At 44.8% G+C, this 19,827-nt stretch overlaps 1 protein-coding gene across 1 annotated transcript; it reads left to right on the top strand.

Moving 5' to 3' along the window:
* The first annotated feature begins 2,057 nt into the window (after positions 1 to 2,057).
* LOC117376368 (guanine nucleotide-binding protein subunit alpha-14) lies at positions 2,058 to 19,808 on the top strand. Its single transcript, XM_033972826.2, has 7 exons — positions 2,058 to 2,446; positions 11,100 to 11,284; positions 12,503 to 12,657; positions 13,637 to 13,765; positions 13,839 to 13,968; positions 14,035 to 14,188; positions 17,177 to 19,808. Exons 1-7 carry the CDS (start codon positions 2,323 to 2,325, stop codon positions 17,365 to 17,367), a joined length of 1,068 nt encoding a protein of 355 aa, XP_033828717.1. The 5' UTR covers positions 2,058 to 2,322; the 3' UTR covers positions 17,368 to 19,808.
* Positions 19,809 to 19,827: the final 19 nt, after the last annotated feature.

Below are 19,827 nucleotides of genomic sequence, written 5' to 3'. Positions count from 1 at the left end.
GTATATATGTATATTAGCAACACCAGAAACACCACTAAGCCATACAATGAATGAACAGGGAAAAATGTCATGTTATAACACAAAGAACCACAGGGGGCGCTCTAACACAATAAAATAACTTCTACATAAACCTTAAGGGTTCGTATAAATGTAATAATAAACAAATGGACAAAACTGTACAAAATGAGTAAATGCTCTATTTACAGGCAGATGCAGTGAAGAACATGAGCTACTGGAATGGGACGGCCCATGGATGGAGACACCTGAGGAGTTGTTATGTAGTAATTGTACATGGAGCACATCGCATGATAGAAATACACATTTATAACATAAACTGACTAAATACAGCATTTGTAACCAATTACAAACAATACTTAGATCACATGAACACAGGACTCACACACACAAGACTGGGGAGGATGACCTGTGAACATGAGGCTCCTCTCCTAACACTCTAATACAGTACAATGAATTCACGGGCCACGGCCTTTTTAGAACTACAATATTAACAGGTGCATCATGGGTAATGCAGTCCAGTGGACTTTTAACATTGTAAATAAACACTGTTAAACATTTCCTGACTTCTGTCTTTTTTTGTTCCTCCTGCCTGATGTTACAGGCACAATCCAAGACATGTACATGTTTTTAAGTATTTACTAAAAGTTATTCATCAAATCGACCATCGAATGTCGTAATGACTGACAGGTGGACCAAAGATTCAGAACCGTGTCCTGTCAAGTCCTTCAGCTCACAACCCGAGGGCTGATTTAAAACAAATGTTTTAGCTGTTGATCACCAACAAAATAAGGCCGAGCGAGGCTGTGGGAGCCACGGTTAATAGTTCAGTTTGAGAAATGTATTTGATATTTTTCTATAACAGAACACCTCTTGTAATACTTAAATACAACAATAGGCCTCTTCTGGAAGACGACTTCTGTGTCCAAACACGTCACACTTCAAACTCTGTATGATAAACTTATCTATGGTTCACAAGAAGAGGCTTATTGTTCTATTTGAATCTTATTCAGTCGAGGAGTATCTGACTTTTAGAAGGAGCCACTGAGACTCATCTTTAGTTTAACCACCTCAGTTTCATCATTTGTGGTAATTGGCCAAATAAAACTGTCAGTGTTTATATAAACTTTAGGTCTACTATCTCAGTCCAGCTGTTACATTTACAAACTATATTATAGATTTATAATTAATGTAAAGAATACTCAGCGTCTGAATTTCTTAGTGCGCCATGATGTTGAAAGTAAAAAAGTAACTGTCCACTCTCTGAGCGAGGACACGATAAGGAAGGACACCAGACTCAGACTATTTCCCTTTTGAAATAAGAACAACGACATCAACTTGTGAGCCTTTAAAGGGACGTTTGTAAAATGTTGTAGTGAGGGGTGTTTCTCACGCCCAGGAGCAGGTAGAACTCCTGCAGCTTCAGATCTGAAGTGTCAGTGGGTTCACATTCATATAAGTGAAAGCTCAGACTGTGACCTCTGGGCACATAGTCCACTGTATCGTCCACATGACTGTGTGCAGTGGTGACAGTGTGACCACAGAGACACTGGTCTACACTGTTCTATGAGCTGAAACATCAGCGCCACAAGGGGGCAGTGCAGCATTTACACATTCAATGTCTAAATGAAATGAATCAAAACACACAGAGAACAAACTCCAGGGATTCACACCTTCTAACCTCAGGTGAGAGCAGCCACCTGCCCCACGAGGCTCTTAGAGAGTTTATGACAGTTTAATGTCATTAAATCATAAAAGTGACTAAACTCAGGATGCATCTGTTCTACAATCACATTCTCTGATCTGAAAAGCTCCAGTGCATTAGTGATGTTTGACTTTTCATTTGAGCTCAGATGACATGGATGTTACCCACACTTCAGTGTGACGCTCCAGAGTGACGCTCTACGTGCGGCAGAGATGCGCCACATGCTCGTGCACAGGTGCGTGTTCCTTTGATGTGTGCACGCGCCCCGGTGTCCGCCTGTGCCACGCCCTCACGTCACGAGCCCCGCTAAAAGTTGGACAGGTGCAGCCTCAGACTCACTACTGCAGTGTAGTGTCCGCCACAGGTTATTCACACAAACACTCAATGTGTTTCATTATTTCATCACTGTCCCTTTAGTTACTTTGGCTTTTTTCTTTGAAACTAAACTGTGACTGTGTCTAAATTGTACCTGGACAGAGGACACAGCGGGAAACAGGATGTCCCTCGTTGTCTCTGAATAGGACGCGGGTGCTGAGCCTTTTCTTTGTGGAGGACAGGCCGGAGGTTTCTTTGCGGAGGAGAGGACACACGGGCCGGGTACGATGATGGCGGGCTGCTGTATTTCTGCAGAGGAGCGGGAGAACCAGAGAATCAACGAGGAGATCGAGAGACAACTGCGGAAAGACAAGAGGGACTCCCGTCGTGAGCTCAAGCTGCTGCTGCTGGGTGAGGAACCGTGCACTCACATGTGGTCACGTGATCACAGTGGATTATACCGTTATTAGGCCTCTCTGTGTCACTGTGTCTGAATATTCTCAAGGCACAAACCACGGTCAAGTTCAACAATTCAACTATTTCCACTGAGTTTCAACATGGATCCAAACTGTTAACATCTCATTTATTAAAATAACATCACATCATCATATTTATTTACATCCCCGGGCGAATAATAACCTCTGAAATCACTTTAAATAATCAAACTTTTCCAGTAGGGCTCCCTCACCTACTGAATTCAATCACATTTGTGTTTTTGTCAGTCGCCTTCCACTAATAAAGTTACAGAGTGGCTCTTTAAATAGTAACATACTAAAAAAAGTGGACAAAAGTGTTAGATTAGATCTGTGTTTCAGATGCTGATGGGATAATAAACAGTATAATATCATTTTTCGTGATAAAAATGGTGGACAGTGATCATTTATGGGACATAATCGTGATCATCATTACATCATCAGAATGTGCAGAACAAACCTCCTTCTCCCAGATGATGTCGTCTAGATCACTGCTCTTTTCACGTACAACAAAAACGACAACAGCTGTTTAAACGTGGAATCTGTTCATAACATTCAAATTAAATATATAAACTATTCATACCTATAACATTTTTAAACTTTCAGCGACTTTAATAATTATCGTGATATTTGATGAGGTTTGCACAGCGACTTATGTGACCAAACGTTCAGACTGGTCCGTGTGGAAATAAACATTAAAGCCTCAGTCCTGGTGTAAACGAGGTGGACGAGCTCTCACACATGTTTATGTTTTATCATAGACTCATGTTTAGTCTCGTGAGCCACAGACTGTATGAATGTAAACACGCCAGATTAAAGGATCATTTACGTCTGTTGTTCCTGGGGCTGGGGTCACAAAGAGGTCAATTTAAAATGGCACGTTACATTTCACTGCACAGTTCCCCGAGTCGCACATCAGTCATGTTTGGTTTGACCATAACCAGCTTTTCATCTGAGCTTTTAAAGAAGTGTCTGTGGGACATTCTCTCAGGGTTAGAGACTGTTCCACTGGTCACACCTTGGACAGATACATTCTGACCAAAGGTGGTCCGTCTGTGGGGTCACAGGTCACCTCTGGCGGTGGCCCGTGTGGTCGTTGCTAGATTGTCTTTATATTTAATGTCCTCCTTTAAAGGTGGTGGTCGAGGGAGTGTAGGACCTTATAAATTAGACAAGTTCTTTTGAGGTTGACCGTGTGGTTAAAGTCCAATAGTCGACGCTTTTTCAGAACGTGACAGTGATGGTGGGAAATGGGTTTTTTATCAAGTATTTGTAGACCTCTTTTATAGAGGTTTTCAATGGTTTTAAGTGTCGTGGGGCAAGAGACCAAGTAGTTAAACAATAGTCTATGTGGGAGATGATCATAGAGTAGAAGTAGGTTTTAGCAGCGTCATGTTTAAGTTATTCCAGATGTGGCGAAAATTCTGATTATTGAATTTAATTACCAGGGAGACTTTTTTTTTACGTGACTTTAAAGGAAAATGTTGGGTCTAGGACGACTCCAAGGTGTTTAAATTCTGAGAAAGACATTGGACTTTAGTTCAGTGTGACGTTAAATACATACAGAGTGTTTTTGTGGTGTTTAACAAGAAGAACGAGCCCTTAAGCCAGTTATGCACCGACGATAAGGCACCTGTGAGGTCCTCGGCACCTGTGAGGTCCTCAGCAGCTGTGAGGTCCTCAGCAGCTGTGAGGTCCTCAGCAGCTGTGAGGTCCTCAGCAGCTGTGAGGTCCTCAGCAGCTGTGAGGTCCTCGGCACCTGTGAGGTCCTCGGCAGCTTGTTGAACGTCTTTGTCTTGAGCGTATCTGACTGGTCCACATACATCTGTGAGAATACATTTGGACACGTTTGGTAAGTTATCGATAAAGAGGGAGAATAAGACCGGCCCAAGGATCGACCCCTGTGGGACACCAACATCACTGTCTAAACATGAAGATTTTACACCATCAACTCCCACAAACTGTTTCCTGTGGGACAGATACGACATAAACCACTGAAGAGCTGGACTGGAGTTACACCGAGTCGACCTGGAGATAGATCTGGTGGTTTACGGAGTCGAAGGCTTTTCTTCAAGTCTGAGAAAACAGCCCCAACGCAGAGACTCTTATCACACACACACACACACACACACACACACACACACACACCCCCGCGCCGATCTAACAGGACGTGTGTTTATAGGTCGATAATTAGCCACGTCTGTTTTAGCGCCTGATTTAAAAACTGGTGTCCGATCAGCTGGACTACAGAATGTTGGAAGGTCACATTGAGGAGCTGGGTGATTGGTCGTACAGGAGGATCCTTAAAGTCTTTCAGAAAATGTGTATTTAGACCAGTGCCTTTGAGTTTTTTAACCCCCCCCCCCACACACACACACACACACACCCACACACACACACACACACACTCCATGTTGTACTGCTTCACTGTGGGTGATCTCCTTTACAGAGGTTATGAAAAAAGGTTTAAATGAGGAGCTAAATAAATAGGTTCTTTAATAATGGACTTATTTACATGGAGCTCCATTGTCTTGTTATTTTTGTTTGACTGACGACCAAGATGTTTGTTTAGGTGTTGACAAGTTATACCCCCCCTCAGTCCCTCTCGTCCCTCTCGTCCCTCTGTCCCTCTCTTCCCTCTCGTCCCTCTGTCCCTCTCATCCCTCTGTCCCTCTCGTCCCTCAGTCCCACTCGTCCCTCTCTTCCCTCAGTCCCTCAGTCCCTCTCATCCCTCAGTCCCTCTCGTCCCTCTCTTCCCTCAGTCCCACTCATCCCTCTCTTCCCTCAGTCCCTCTCTTCCCTCTCGTCCCTCTGTCCCTCTCATCCCTCTTGTCCCTCTGTCCCTCAGTCCCTCTCGTCCCTCTGTCCCTCTCGTCCCTCAGTCCCACTCGTCCCTCTCTTCCCTCAGTCCCTCAGTCCCTCTCATCCCTCAGTCCCTCTCGTCCCTCTCTTCCCTCAGTCCCACTCATCCCTCTCTTCCCTCAGTCCCTCTCTTCCCTCTCGTCCCTCTGTCCCTCTCATCCCTCTTGTCCCTCTGTCCCTCAGTCCCTCTCGTCCCTCTCATCCCTCTCGTCCCTCAGTCCCACTCGTCCCTCTCTTCCCTCTCGTCCCTCTCTTCCCTCAGTCCCTCTCGTCCCTCTTGTCCCTCTGTCCCTCTCAGTCCCTCTGTCCCTCTCGTCCCTCTGTCCCTCTCGTCTCTCTGTCCCTCTGTCCCTCTCGTCCACAGGTGTATTTTAGGAACTTGTCTCTTTAAAGCTGCTCCTGATGCGTCTCATGCAAATGAAATGCAAATCAGCGGAGGACAGAGGCCTGAGCGTTGTGCTCAAAAATATCAAATTGTGATCTCATCCCTGTGACGATCTGCCCTCTGTTCATAGACTGATGTGATATGTTAATGTTCTCTTGAATTAATCCAATCAAATATCTGTTTATTTTATTGCTGCTTTAGGCTCGACTCAAAGGACCTGATTTTGAGTTCATTTGAAAGAGTCTGCAGTGGTTTAAAGTCCTCACTGACTTCATGCATTCAGAGCTTCATAATCATTCACCATGATGAGTTTAAAAGTGCTTTTTACAACTTTCAGACGCCAGAGCGGAGGTTTGGACTTGAAAACTAACAACAACTAGCATGCTAACAACACAGTGGATTTATTTTGACCTGAAGAGCTGCTTATATAATACATGTGTACTGGGGCGAGACATATTTAGGTCAAATACAGGGTCAAAATCTGGCACTGGCCCTTTAAGGCGCTTTGTCCCACCCACTCCTCTTATTGGTCAGCCTCACTCTGAGTGAGTGACAGGCCAATTTGACTTATTAGTGTGAACTTTCAGAGGAAGCAGACGACTTAAGTTACTCTTCAAGACAATATAGGAACACGCGATTGTCCCGTAGAGAAATTTGTCCTCTGCGTTTGACCAATAATCATCATATCGCCCACCGCTAACCCTCAACAGAAGACACTTTTACACAGGTCTTTGCCTAAAGTCCTTGAGGCTGATCACTTGTGACATCTTAGAAAAATGCCTAAAATGATGATATCAGAGCGATACCGATGTCAAACCCTTTGATATCAGCGGTTCTGACGTTGAAACAGACATATCGCCCATTCCTCATGCCTCTGAGCCACAGATTACGGTTTGGAACCAGACCATAAAGTGACAAAGTGAGACAGAGACATAAAGTGTGTCTCAAATATAGAAGACATCCCCCCTGGAACACTGACCTTATTCAGTGGCGAATTTGGGAAGAGTTTGGCCTCAAAAATTGGACATAAAGTCGTGTTGATTTGTGTAAAATGTTCTATGATCATGTGACCAACAAGTCGACACCTCACGATTCTCCGGAGGCTTTAAAACGCCTCTGAAATCGCTTCTTTACTGTCAAAACCACCAGCCCCATGCAAAACAATACCGCCCAAAGGATGACGGCGGCCCCACGGCGACTTCCAGAATAAAGTGAATGCTCGTATCATCCAGAACCGAATCTAGAGCTTCTTTTTGACACAGACCGTGCCTTTCTCTGATTGGTTAATCCACTTGTCAGTCACGCTCATCTGAAATCAGGGAGCCACGACATGATTCCAAACGTCTTTGTAAAGTATTCTGTAAAAGCCTGTGGTCATGGCTGGACAGTCAAGTCAATCGGACGAGGCATGAACGCTCACGTGGGCCACTGTAAATGAAATGGATGCCCAGAACACCTCCCTAGGGAGGCGTCCAGGAGGCATCCTGAGCAGATGCCCGAGCCACCTCAGCTGGTTCCTCTCAACGTGTAGGAGCAGCGGCTCTACTCCGAGCTCCTCCCGTGTGACCGAGCTCCTCACCCTATCCCTAAGGGTGCGCCCGGCCACTCTGCGGAGGAAGCCCATTTCAGCCGCTTGTATCCGCGATCTTGTCCTTTCGGTCATTACCCAGAGCTCATGACCATAGGTGAGGGTAGGAACGTAGATTGAGGTAAATCGAGAGCTTCGCCTTCCGGCTCAGCTCCTTCTTTACCACAACGGACTGATACAGCGACCGCATCACTGCAGACGCTGCACCGATCCGCCTGTCAATCTCACGCTCCATCCTTCCCTCACTCGTGAACAAGACCCCGAGATACTTGAACTCCTCCACTTGGGGCAGAGACTCACCACCCACCCGGAGAGAGCAAACCACCTTTTTCCGGTCGAGAACCATGGCCTCGGATTTGGAGGAGCTGATTTTCATCCCAGCTGCTTCACACTCGGCTGCAAACTGCCCCAGTGCTGCAGGTCCTGGCTCGAAGAAGCCATCAGGACAACATCATCTGCAAACAGCAGAGATGAGATCCTGTGGTAACCAGACCAGACCCCCTCCGGCCCCTGAACCAGACCCCCTCCGGCCCCTGAACCAGACCCCCTCCGACCCCTGACTGCACCTAGAAATTCTGTCCATAAATATAATGAACAGAACCGGTGACAAAGGGCAGCCCTGGTGGAGTCCAACATGCACCGGGAACAGGTCTGACTTACTGTAGAGACACAGCTCCTGCTCCGGTCATACAGGGACCGGACAGCCCTTAGCAAAGAGCCCCGGACTCCATACTCCCAGAGCACCCCCCAAAGGACACCATGAGGGACATGGTGTCGAGCGACCGCTGACTGTGTTTTGAGGAAATAACCGTCATTTTCCATCCAAGTATTGTTACGACCCAGGTGGATCAAACATATTAAAGAGGACACGGGTATCAAATGGGTTACGGAAAGTTAAATAGTTTATTTTTATTAAATTTTCATTTAGTTTAAAATGTTCAAAACCACCTCCTGTGTCCAATACAAAGTAACAACAGAAAGGTGGAGCCGATGAGCCAAACAGAACAAAAGTACACGGCACCGGGCCAACGCCGTCCGGCACCATAGACGCCAACATCACTGATCTAAAACCCAAACCATCCCCAAACTAACCTTATCAAAGAAAAGACAAAGGACAGTCCCACCAGGTCAAACACAGAAAGACTAACTGCAGCTAACAGATATCCAGGAGAGAGAGAGTGAACGCGAGCAAGAAGAGCACGCCATGGACAGACGGCCTATTTATACGGCCACCAGCCACGCCCCAAAACCAGCATATCTATATAAAACACATGTAAGATAATGGAGCAAAGAGGCAGCCGCACGGAACAGTATCCACGTGGGAATCGGAACTGAAAACGCTCCAAACTCTGGACACTCTGATTATTACTTCTGCGTTCTCCAGTTTAAGCTAAAACAGGAGGAACGGCTGTTTTCTACCTGTTGTGTTCTGTTGGAGGCTGCACAGGTGAAGTGTGTCGTCTGATCAAACCCACTCACTGTGTCTCTCTGAGGACGCCATTACCCTGCTCCCAGAGGACACATCCTCGCACGCTGGACCGTGCGAGGATGTGTTCAGGAGGGCCGTTTATGTGGAGTCAGATCTACACAAGGAACTGCCATCGACCAGGAGACTTTAACACAAACCAGAGTCAGTGTAAACGCAGCCCCAAACCTTCAGCCGTCTCTTTACCTGGAGGATTTCTCTGTGTGTTTTATACATCAGTCTGGTCTCCACTGCCTCTGTCCCACCTCCAGAACCAAACGTGATCGTCCAATCAGATTTGTTTATTTCAGTGATGTGCGTGAAACAAAGGAGCAACAAAAAAAAATCAACAAAATCAAACCCCTCACCATAAGAAGGTCAAGGACTGAGGGATTACACAGACCTCACCTTAAGAGTTTAGGGCTTCACTCACTGATTCTGCAGAAATGCTCCATGTTTTTGGTTCCAGACTCACGTGTTCATAAGTGTTGGACAGGTGTGTGCTCTGGAGGTGGATTTACTGAAGAGGGACTGTCTGCTGATAGTTCTGTAGTGAGTCATAAGGAGGTAATTGAACAGTAACTGTCAGAAAATACTTGGTCGAAGCCATTTCCCTTTGTTATAACTGAAGTCCCTTTTTGACTCTCCAGGGGACCCTGACCATGAGGTGAATCACTGTCCTAAGGGAAAGCCACAGGCCGACCGTTCTCCTCACGGCCCCTGAAGCAGAAGACAGAAGAGGACACGTCATATTGACTTTATTTAAGTGTATAATGTTACTTAAATAACTGCATCATTAGCCCTGGTCCGCCCTCGTCGCTCTCGTCCCTAAAATGGCCGCCCTGTGTCTGATTTGCGTGAGCTTTCATGAGCGTGGTGTGTTTTCGTGAGAGACGGTCGTCTCCTCGTCTCAGAAACTTGACTTGGAAACAAGGTGCATTCAAATGTGCTCATTTGTCTGAGTTTGTTTGTTCAATTCAAGGACTAAGTTTATGAAGGAAGTTTATGCAAAAGTGAGAAACAGCCAGAGTCTGCGCACGTGATGTGACCTGTGTACATTTATACTTGTACTGTGTACTTACAGAGTACTTTCACATATAACACTATGTACATTTACACATTTACACATTCTTCACAGATTCTGTGTCTTTGGGCATGACACCCATGTGTGTGTGAGGTGAAGGGCTGAGGCGTCAGAGGAGGGATAATAATGATAATAATAATAATAATAATGATAATAATGATGATAATAATGATAATAATGATGATCATGATGATAATTATTATTATTATGACCTCAGGGTAGACTCTTTAGAGACTTTAAAACACAAATGTAAGTTGTTATTAAACTGGACTCTTTACATCAGTATTACAGATGTATACACGTGTGTACTTATGTGTACATGTGTGTACATGTGTGTACATGTGTGTACATGTGTGTACATGTGTACACATAAGTACACATAAGTACACACATGTACACACATGTTCTGTCATTTATCAGAATAACCGTGACCAGTCGAATGTTCAAATCCTGCTGTAGTGACAGTGTGTCTGTCTGTGGTCAGTCACACAGCGTTCAGCTGCTCCACAGCACACACACACACACACACACACACACACACACGCACCCCCACACGCACACACACACACACAGCACGCACGCACACAGCACGCACGCACACAGCCCAACATTTGTTAAACAAATGTGTTTATGAGACGCACACACAGCTGTACTGTGGCCTGTGGTCACACAGACTCTGCCTCAGAGGCTCCACATTATTCACAATCAAATTTAAATTTGACACATTTGAAATGATTAAAATAACATGTCACAAAAATAACTCTCTCCCCTGTCCTTCAGTTTAACAGTTCATATTTCAGTGTCTCACATGTCAGTGTTTAAAATGTGAACTACACAAATATACAAGAGTTTTCACAGATAAGTCTCTATAACCACAGTCTGTGCATTTACTCTCCACACGTGTGTTTACACGTGTGTTTACACGTGTGTGTTTACACGTGTGTTTACACGTGTGTGTTTGCACGTGTGTTTACACGTGTACACACACGTGTGTACACGTGTGTTTACACGTGTGTGTTTACACGTGTGTGTTTACACGTGTGTGTTTACACGTGTGTGTTTACACGTGTGTTTACACGTGTGTGTACACGTGTGTGTACACGTGTGTTTACATGTCCTCCTGTAGACTGTGGGTTGTCTGTCTCTGTATGACTGTACTGTCTTATCGTGTGAAAGTAACGCCCCCTGCTGGTCATGTATTGTGCAGGCACTGGAGAGAGTGGGAAGAGCACCTTCATCAAACAGATGCGTATCATCCACGGAGGAGGCTACACGGACGAGGACAAACGCAGCTACGCTAAACTGGTGTTTCAGAACATCTACACGTCGATGCAGGCCATGATCAGGGCCATGGAGGCGCTGAGCATCGCCTTCGCTGACCCGCAGAACCAGGTATTGACCCAAACAAGCCCCCAGAACCAGACTTAAGAACCCAACACTCAGAACCAGACTTAAGAACCCAACACTCAGAACCAGGTACAGAGAACCCAAGTCTCAAAAGGAGGTACAGTTCCAAGATAAGAATGTAATAATAAAGTGTCATCTGTGTCAGAGCAGCCTGAGCCTGAGCCCTGTTTTGTCCAGACTGAATGTCTCCTTCCACTCTCCAGCCCCTGCTGTGTCTTTGGCTCCATCTCGGGCCAAAACAACGACAAATCACCCGAGTCACCATTGGCAGTTTATTTTTGCATTTCCCTAAAAACCTTGAAAATGACTTGAAGCAGACGTATCAAATGAACCTTTCAGAGCTCTTCACATGTGATGGATGTTTCCTCAGTTTCCTCACCTGAGGTTGATCCGTGCATGTTTGGATAATCTTTAATCACTTATTCTATTGCTCTCGTTTTCATCACCATCTGCATATTCTCACTGCTCTGTACTTTATTCTCCACTTTTATTTTCTTAATCGATGATATGTGCAGGATTCGGTATCGTTATGTTGTCATTTTGATACAGACTCTTAAAAATCCCTCTGCTCGTTTATCGTGATGTGCAGCGATCCATCAGAGGCGTCGACTCTTTGTTCTGCCGATGTTTACGGCGACGTGAAGAATTCAGTGGGTTTGTTTCTGTTATGAAGTCGTTGAATATTATTTAAAACGAGTAAATTGATCCAGAATGATCCACAGAGATGAGAACTGTAGAGACTCAAGCTCAGTCTCTCTTCTGCTCTGTTTCTGCTCTCAGTTCAAGGTCGAGGTGCACAGCAGATTGTTGACCTGAATTTGAACGTCTTTGTCTCTCTCCTCTCTCTCTCTCTTTCTCCTCCCTCCCTCTCTCCCTCGATCCCACACTAACCTCCTCTCTCCCTCGCCTCCATCTCTCTCCTCTCTCTCTCCTCCCCTCTCTCCTCTTTCTGCCTCCTCTCTCTCCCCTCTCCATCTCTCCTCCCTCTCTCTCTTTCCCCTCCCTCCCTCTCTCACTAACCTCTTCTCTCTGTCTCTCCATATCTCTCCTCTCCCTTTCTCTCTTCTCTTTGTCTCTCATCTTTCTGCCTCCTTGTTCTGTCTCCTCCCCTTTCTCTCCCTCTCTCTCTGTCTGTCTCTCTCTCCTCTTTCTCTCCCTCTCGTCTCTCTCTCTCTCCCTCTCCCCCCCCCCCCTCTCTCTCAGGATAAGGCGGGGTCTGTGCTGGAGGTGGAGGTGGATAAGGTGGAGGAGTTGGATCCGACTCATGCAGTTTCCATAAAGAGCCTGTGGGAGGACGCTGGGATCCAGGAGTGTTACGAGCGTCGCAGAGAGTACCAGCTCTCAGACTCCACCAAATAGTGAGAAGAACTGAATAAAACACACAAACGAGAGACTTTTCTCCTAAATAGTGAGGAGCGTCACACTGAACAGGGTTTAAACGCACAAAAGAGTGAGTTTTTTGTGTGCTTGTGAGCTCACAGCGCCTCTGCCTACACAAAAATACTATTACAGCAATTTGTATAATACATTTGAAATCCTACGTCACATCTACAGAACTAATGACTCTGTTGATACTTTTGCAGTGACATGATGCTCGGGCAGAGGCGTCAAACTCATTTTCACCGAGGGCCACATCAGCAAAATGGCCCCATCAAGGGCCAGATGTGACTGTGGCAGGATAAATGTGACTAAATGTAAACGTATGTCGACGTAGACTTTAAAGACATGCTGATTTTTCTCCTCAAAGCACAAACTTGAACATTTTGTGATGATTATTTGCAAATATTTCTCAGTTCCACTTGTTGGAAAGTCTCATTAGTTTATTGTCAGTGCAAACATTAAAGCAGCACAGACTTATTTTAAAATGACACTCATGACTTTTAATTTATCTTCTTGCGGGCCACATAAAATGACGTGGGGGGTATTCTTCATGTATGTCTATGGCAGAATGTTCAGTAGTCACCACGGTCACACAATGTGCACAGCAAACGGCCTGAAAAGGTTTAAATACAGCAGTTTGACTGAAATGTGACGATAGGACAAGGTCTGTCAAAGTCCAATAACAGATTCAGACAGAGCTCGCTGTTAGCCTCGCTGTTAGCCTCGCTGTTAGCCTCGCTGTTAGCTTATAGTCTGCCTCCATTAGAACTGTTCTAAAAAGTAATATCAAAGAGAAGAATATCTCTTCTGAATTCGGTTTTAATTTGTGTAAAACATGTTTATAAATGCATTTGTATGATTCTGAAAGTGAAGACGCACACATCCCAGGACCTCAGCGCTGAGCAGGACTCACAGAAGTCCCTCGTGAATGTTTTAACATAAAACACGTGTGTGCAGTTACCTGAGTGAGCTGGACCGGATCTCACAGCCGTCGTATCTGCCTGATCTCCAGGACATCCTGAGGGTCCGAGTGCCCACCACCGGAATCATCGAGTACCCCTTCGACATGGAGAACGTCATCTTCAGGTGAGGCACAGCTAACGCGGCTGTCCGGGCTCGCGCGTGTGTTTACGTGTGTGTGTTGATATAATGGTGACAGGATGGTGGACGTGGGAGGTCAGAGGTCAGAGAGGAGGAAGTGGATCCACTGCTTTGAGAACGTCACCTCCATCATCTTCCTGGTGGCTCTGAGCGAGTACGACCAGGTGTTGGCCGAGTGTGACAATGAGGTGAGCGCTGAAAAGAGTAAACTTAAACCCTGAGCCGGAGTGAGTCTGACAGATGTTTGTGAGCAGAACCGCATGGAGGAGAGCAAAGCGCTGTTCAAAACCATCATCAACTACCCCTGGTTCCAGCGCTCGTCTGTCATCCTCTTCCTCAACAAGACGGACATCCTGCAGGAGAAGATCATGTACTCGCACATCGCCACGTACTTCCCCGAGTTCACAGGTGAGACGCGCTCAGAGCTCGCAGGGACTGGACACGCCTCACTGGACACGGTCACGGTTAAGACGGCAAAAAACAGATGAAAACATAAAATAATAGCTCCTCACCAGACGCTGACTTGACTTTGTGATAAACCGCTGTATTTCCAGTGACAGAGACTTTACAAAATGTGTGTGTGTAGACCCTCAGTCGTCCAGGTCTGATCCAGAGCAAACGACATTTAAATCTGTCACTGGACAAATCGTTGTAGGAGTGAAGACGTTTCGCTGCACATCCAAGACGCTTCTTCAGTTCCCAGTCCGGGTCGCTTTATGCAATTCCCAGAGAAACGTCTTCAGTCCTACAACGATTTGTCCAGTGACAGATTTAAACTTCGTCGTTTGCAGATCTATCCACCTGTCTGTTTGTCGATGCAAACCTCAGTGCATTTAATAAAGAGTTAAATGGTGCAGATAAATGACATAAATGCAAAAAAATAAGCTAGAATTAGTTTAGCGTTTAGCTTTAGCCTCGTCTCACGGCGCCACAAACTTGGAATGTTTTTTGTGATTCGCTGAGATCAGCTTTATGAGAGCGTAATTCAGGTACGATTTAGGTTTAATTAAGTTAATATTAGTTAAGTTCAGATGATGTCAGTCGTTCACGAGTTCTGTCCCTGGAACCGGAGCCGTGCACGGAGCATGGAAATGAAACTTGGAGTTGCTGCTTGGCCAATGACTGTGCGGGGCGTGTCTAGCACCGTGAGCCGTGAGTGTTCCAGACCCCTTTAGAAGGTCGTAACTCCGCTTTGGACCCCTCAAGGGGAGCGGTCCGGGTCACTTTACAGGCTCCAGTGTTCAGCTCCAGACAAATGAAGCTCCAACCAAAGAGCCAATCAGGAGCAAGGGTGGTGAAGGCCACGCCCCTTCCTGCACGCATCACAGCTTTGGCAGGAGGCAGGCGCTTAGCAACGCTGTCAATCATTAGCCACCTCGGGGACAGAAGGACCTGATTTGTCTGTTATTAATGTTCAGATCTTGATTTACAGACACAATAGTGAAATAAAAACCCCAGGATCATGTAGAGGGTTAATACGAACATTTAAGACCAGAATGAGTCTGAAGCAGCAGAGACAGAGAGAGGACACAGAGGGGACAGAGAGAGGGGACAGAGAGGGGACAGAGAGAGGACAGAGAGAGAGGACAGAGAGAGAGGACAGAGAGAGGACAGAGAGAGAGGACAGAGGGGACAGAGAGGACAGAGAGGACAGAGAGAGAGGACAGAGAGAGGACAGAGAGAGGACAGAGAGAGAGGACAGAGAGAGGACAGAGAGGACAGAGAGAGGACAGAGAGAGAGGACAGAGAGAGGACAGAGAGGACAGAGAGAGAGGACAGAGAGAGGACAGAGAGGACAGAGAGAGAGGACAGAGAGAGGACAGAGAGGACAGAGAGAGGACAGAGAGGACAGAGAGAGGACAGAGAGAGGGGACAGAGAGGACAGAGAGAGGACAGGGGACACAGAGGGGACACAGAGAGGACAGAGAGGACAGAGAGAGGACAGAGAGAGAGGACAGAGGGGACAGAGAGGGGACAGAGAGAGAGGACAGAGGGGACAGAGAGGACAGAGAGGACAGAGAGAGGACAGAGAGAGGACAGGGGACACAGAGGGGACAGAGAGGACACAGTTTTCTAATGTTTCTGAATTCTAAAGTGAATTGGAGCTGTATTGTGATCACTCCCTGTGCATTTATATAAACAGAGTAAACATGTGCAGAGACAGTGAGACGTTCTGTCCGTGTGACTCACATCAGCTGGGGCTCGTTCCTGCTCATTTGATGGTTCTGCTGTGGAACATTTAGACGGTCACATTAAAGGAACTACTTTTATAATAGTGTTTTTATTTCAGTTTGCTAGTAGTAGTTGTAGTTGTCGCTGTAGTTGTCGCTGTAGTTGTAGTTGTCGCTGTAGTTGTAGTTGTCGCTGTAGTTGTAGGTGTAGCTGTAGTTGTAGTTGTCGCTGTAGCTGTAGTTGTCGCTGTAGTTGTAGGTGTAGCTGTAGTTGTAGTTGTAGGTGTAGCTGTAGTTGTAGCTGTAGTTGTAGCTGTAGGTGTAGTTGTAGCTGTAGCTCTAGTTGTAGTTGTAGCTGTAGTTGTTGTTGTAGTTGTAGCTGTAGTTGTCGCTGTAGCTCTAGTTGTAGTTGTAGCTGTAGTTGTAGTTGTCGCTGTAGTTGTAGTTGTCGCTGTAGTTGTAGCTCTAGTTGTAGTTGTAGTTGTCGCTGTAGTTGTCGCTGTAGCTGTAGTTGTTGTTGTAGTTGTCGCTGTAGCTGTAGTTGTTGTTGTAGTTGTCGCTGTAGTTGTAGTTGTCGCTGTAGTTGTAGTTGTAGTTGTCGCTGTAGCTGTAGTTGTTGTTGTAGTTGTCGCTGTAGTTGTAGTTGTCGCTGTAGTTGTAGTTGTCGCTGTAGCTGTAGTTGTAGTTGTCGCTGTAGTTGTAGTTGTCGCTGTAGCTGTAGTTGTAGTTGTCGCTGTAGTTGTCGCTGTAGTTGTAGTTGTCGCTGTAGGTGTAGTTGTCGCTGTAGGTGTAGTTGTCGCTGTAGTTGTAGTTGTAGTTGTCGCTGTAGTTGTCGCTGTAGCTCTAGTTGTAGTTGTCGCTGTAGTTGTCGCTGTAGTTGTTGCTGTAGCTCTAGTTGTACCAGTGATCGTACATTTAGCTAAATTGACTTTTCTTGTTTTTGTTTTTTTGAAGTATAATCAAAATCTGGAAAGTGAATCCAAGATGGCGTCGTATCGTTCTCAGCGGGGCGAGGCTCCATCGTACAAAGTTTTTAGGCGCTTTGAGGATTTAAAATTTTAAATGTTGATGCTGTGAAAATACAGAAGAATCTCTACAAAGTCCGCCCTGTGTGAAAGCCCCTGGGAACTGCAGTACCGTGGAGTGGCCACTAGTCTGGCCCCGGGGCAGAGGGGACTGATGGGTGAATAGTAACACTGTCTCATTTATCTTTTTGTTTGTCCAGGTCCACAGCAGGACATCAAATCCGCCCAAGAGTTCATCCTGAAAATGTACCAAGAACAAAACCCCGACAAAGAGAAGACGCTGTACCACCACTTCACCTGCGCCACCGACACCGAGAACATCCGCTTCGTCTTTGTGGCCGTCAAAGACACCATCCTGCGCCACAACCTCAAGGAGTTCAACCTGGTGTAAGGGTCAGAGGTCAGACCGGGTTTAGGCCTGGTTCAACCCGGCCCATCGGGATGATCATTATATAACACAGAGAAGCACTCGTAACCGTGGGCTTCTGTTTACACAAAATAGCCACGTTTCTTTCTTTCTTTCGTGTCTTTCGCTCCGTCAGCTCGTGCGAGTGAACATCCAAAATGGACTCTGTAAATGTTTTTGTTTCTAATGTGGAAAAACAAAATGTACCAAGACCTTCAGACCTGGATCAGTTTTTCAAATATAAGTTAAAAAATGTGGAATTTCGGCCGTTTTTACACTAAGTGCCTTATATTTATCTGAAAATGTCACATGATGAAAATGTTGTATTTTTTTAAGCAGCGTTTCACTTTTACACTGACTCAGACTGGAGTTTTATTTTACTTTAACTTTTAAAAATCTTATTTTTATGAGTTTTAAACAGTTGAGACACTGGTTCTGTAGAGCTGAAATAATCAGGTCATAATCAGGACTCTTATTGTGAAAATCAGGACTCTTATTGTGAAAATCAGGACTCTTATTGTGAAAATCAGGACTCTTATTGTGAAAATCAGGACTCTTATTGTGAAAATTGGGACTTTTATTGTAAAAATCTGGACTCTTATTGTAAAAATCTGGACTCTTATTGTGAAAATCGAGGCTCTTATTGTGAAAATCGGGACTTTTATTGTGAAAATCGGGAATCTTATTGTGAAAATCGGGGCTCTTATTGTGAAAATCTGGACTTTTATTGTGAAAATCAGGAATCTTATTGTGAAAATCGAGGCTCTTATTGTGAAAATCTGGACTTTTATTGTGAAAATCAGGACTCTTATTGTGAAAATCTGGACTCTTATTGTGAAAATTGGGACTTTTATTGTAAAAATCTGGACTCTTATTGTGAAAATCGAGGCTCTTATTGTGAAAATCGAGGCTCTTATTGTGAAAATCGGGACTTTTATTGTGAAAATCGGGAATCTTATTGTGAAAATCGGGGCTCTTATTGTGAAAATCTGGACTTTTATTGTGAAAATCAGGAATCTTATTGTGAAAATCGAGGCTCTTATTGTGAAAATCTGGACTTTTATTGTGAAAATCAGGAATCTTATTGTGAAAATCGGGGCTCTTATTGTGAAAATCTGGACTTTTATTGTGAAAATCAGGAATCTTATTGTGAAAATCGAGGCTCTTATTGTGAAAATCTGGACTTTTATTGTGAAAATCAGGAATCTTATTGTGAAAATCGGGGCTCTTATTGTGAAAATCTGGACTTTTATTGTGAAAATCTGCTTCAGTGTCAGACTGTATCACAGCTCAGGCAGGAGGAGGAAACACAAAAACAAGGCTCCAAAATGTTTTTATTCAGGGCCAAATGTCGATTAAAGGTGCACTATGTAACTTTTCTGGGGGGTCAGACACCTGCTTGTCTGCTTTGATTTAAAATTTCCACAGTATGGCATTAAACAAATCCATCTTCCATTTATGCCATGATCATTGAGGATTCTAACGCAAACGTATTACTCTCACATAACCGCGCAGGTAGTTCCGGCAGCACTTAATCACTGTTCTGTATCACTACGCTGAGCATCGCCATAGCAACGAGTAAACAAATAAAATACTGTCAGGACGGACGAGCCTGAAACAGAAACGACGAAAGCTTTGAACGCGCGTGAACAAAAGTAAAAATAACACAGATCTGACCCGTTTAATGCCATACTGTTGAACATTCCAGGAAAAGCATCAACATCTCCATGGAGACAAGCATGCAGCAGACACGGCAACAGAAATGGTACACAGGGCGGCTTTAATACATTATATTTCAGTTTTGTTTCCAGTTTTGTCTTTGTTTTATTCCAAGTTTTTAATGGAGTGTGTAAACGTGAGGGCCTCAGTAACCCACCAGGGGGCCTCATTTTGACCCCAGGCCCGAGTTTAGACCTGGACCTAAGGGTAAAGAACATGTTCCTGGCACCATTGTCTCCATATGGTTCTCATAGTACCTTTTGTTTTTCACGCGCTAAAATAAAACGCCTTTTATGTGTCTCAGCTGAATATGAAACATTTTGGGAACTTTTTTCGATTCAAATTATGTGATATTTAATTTTTTTTATTGTTAATCACTACGGCAACGGTCCTGATTTTCTCATCGTGAAACCCATTTAGCAAATTAAATGCTCAGTCTGATTTTTGTTCACTAATCGCTGCTTTGACAATCGTGACGGGCGTTTTCCTGAACTAGAAAAATCAAACTCAGACAAGTTTAAACGTGTGAATGTTTTTAATGATTAAGTTTGACGTTTGTAGATTTGTGACTTTTATGTTTTTAGTCTGTTTGAACATCTTCTGTGTAGTTACTGTAAATATTGTTCTCTAAAACAAATCAGAACTATTTATACCAAAATATATTTAACTTTTGTCAGATTTATGTGTGAAAATAAACAATATGACACAAAGTTTGTTTTTTTTCAT

This window comes from Periophthalmus magnuspinnatus, chromosome 9 (genome assembly GCF_009829125.3).
Source record: "Periophthalmus magnuspinnatus isolate fPerMag1 chromosome 9, fPerMag1.2.pri, whole genome shotgun sequence".
NCBI lineage: Eukaryota > Metazoa > Chordata > Actinopteri > Gobiiformes > Gobiidae > Periophthalmus > Periophthalmus magnuspinnatus.
Note: the sequence above shows the minus strand (reverse complement) of the source record. Positions and strands in the feature narration are given on the sequence as shown.

What these genes read in the sequence shown, in the direction of transcription:
- LOC117376368 (XM_033972826.2), top strand. Translation starts at nt 2,323, where the DNA reads ATGATGGCGGGCTGCTGTATTTCTGCAGAGGAGCGGGAGAACCAGAGA. An exon ending in TCGCTGACCCGCAGAACCAG is followed by an intron (nt 11,285 to 12,502) that starts GTATTGACCCAA and finishes CCTCTCTCTCAG; the next exon opens with GATAAGGCGGGGTCTGTGCT. An exon ending in GTACTTCCCCGAGTTCACAG is followed by an intron (nt 14,189 to 17,176) that starts GTGAGACGCGCT and finishes TTGTTTGTCCAG; the next exon opens with GTCCACAGCAGGACATCAAA.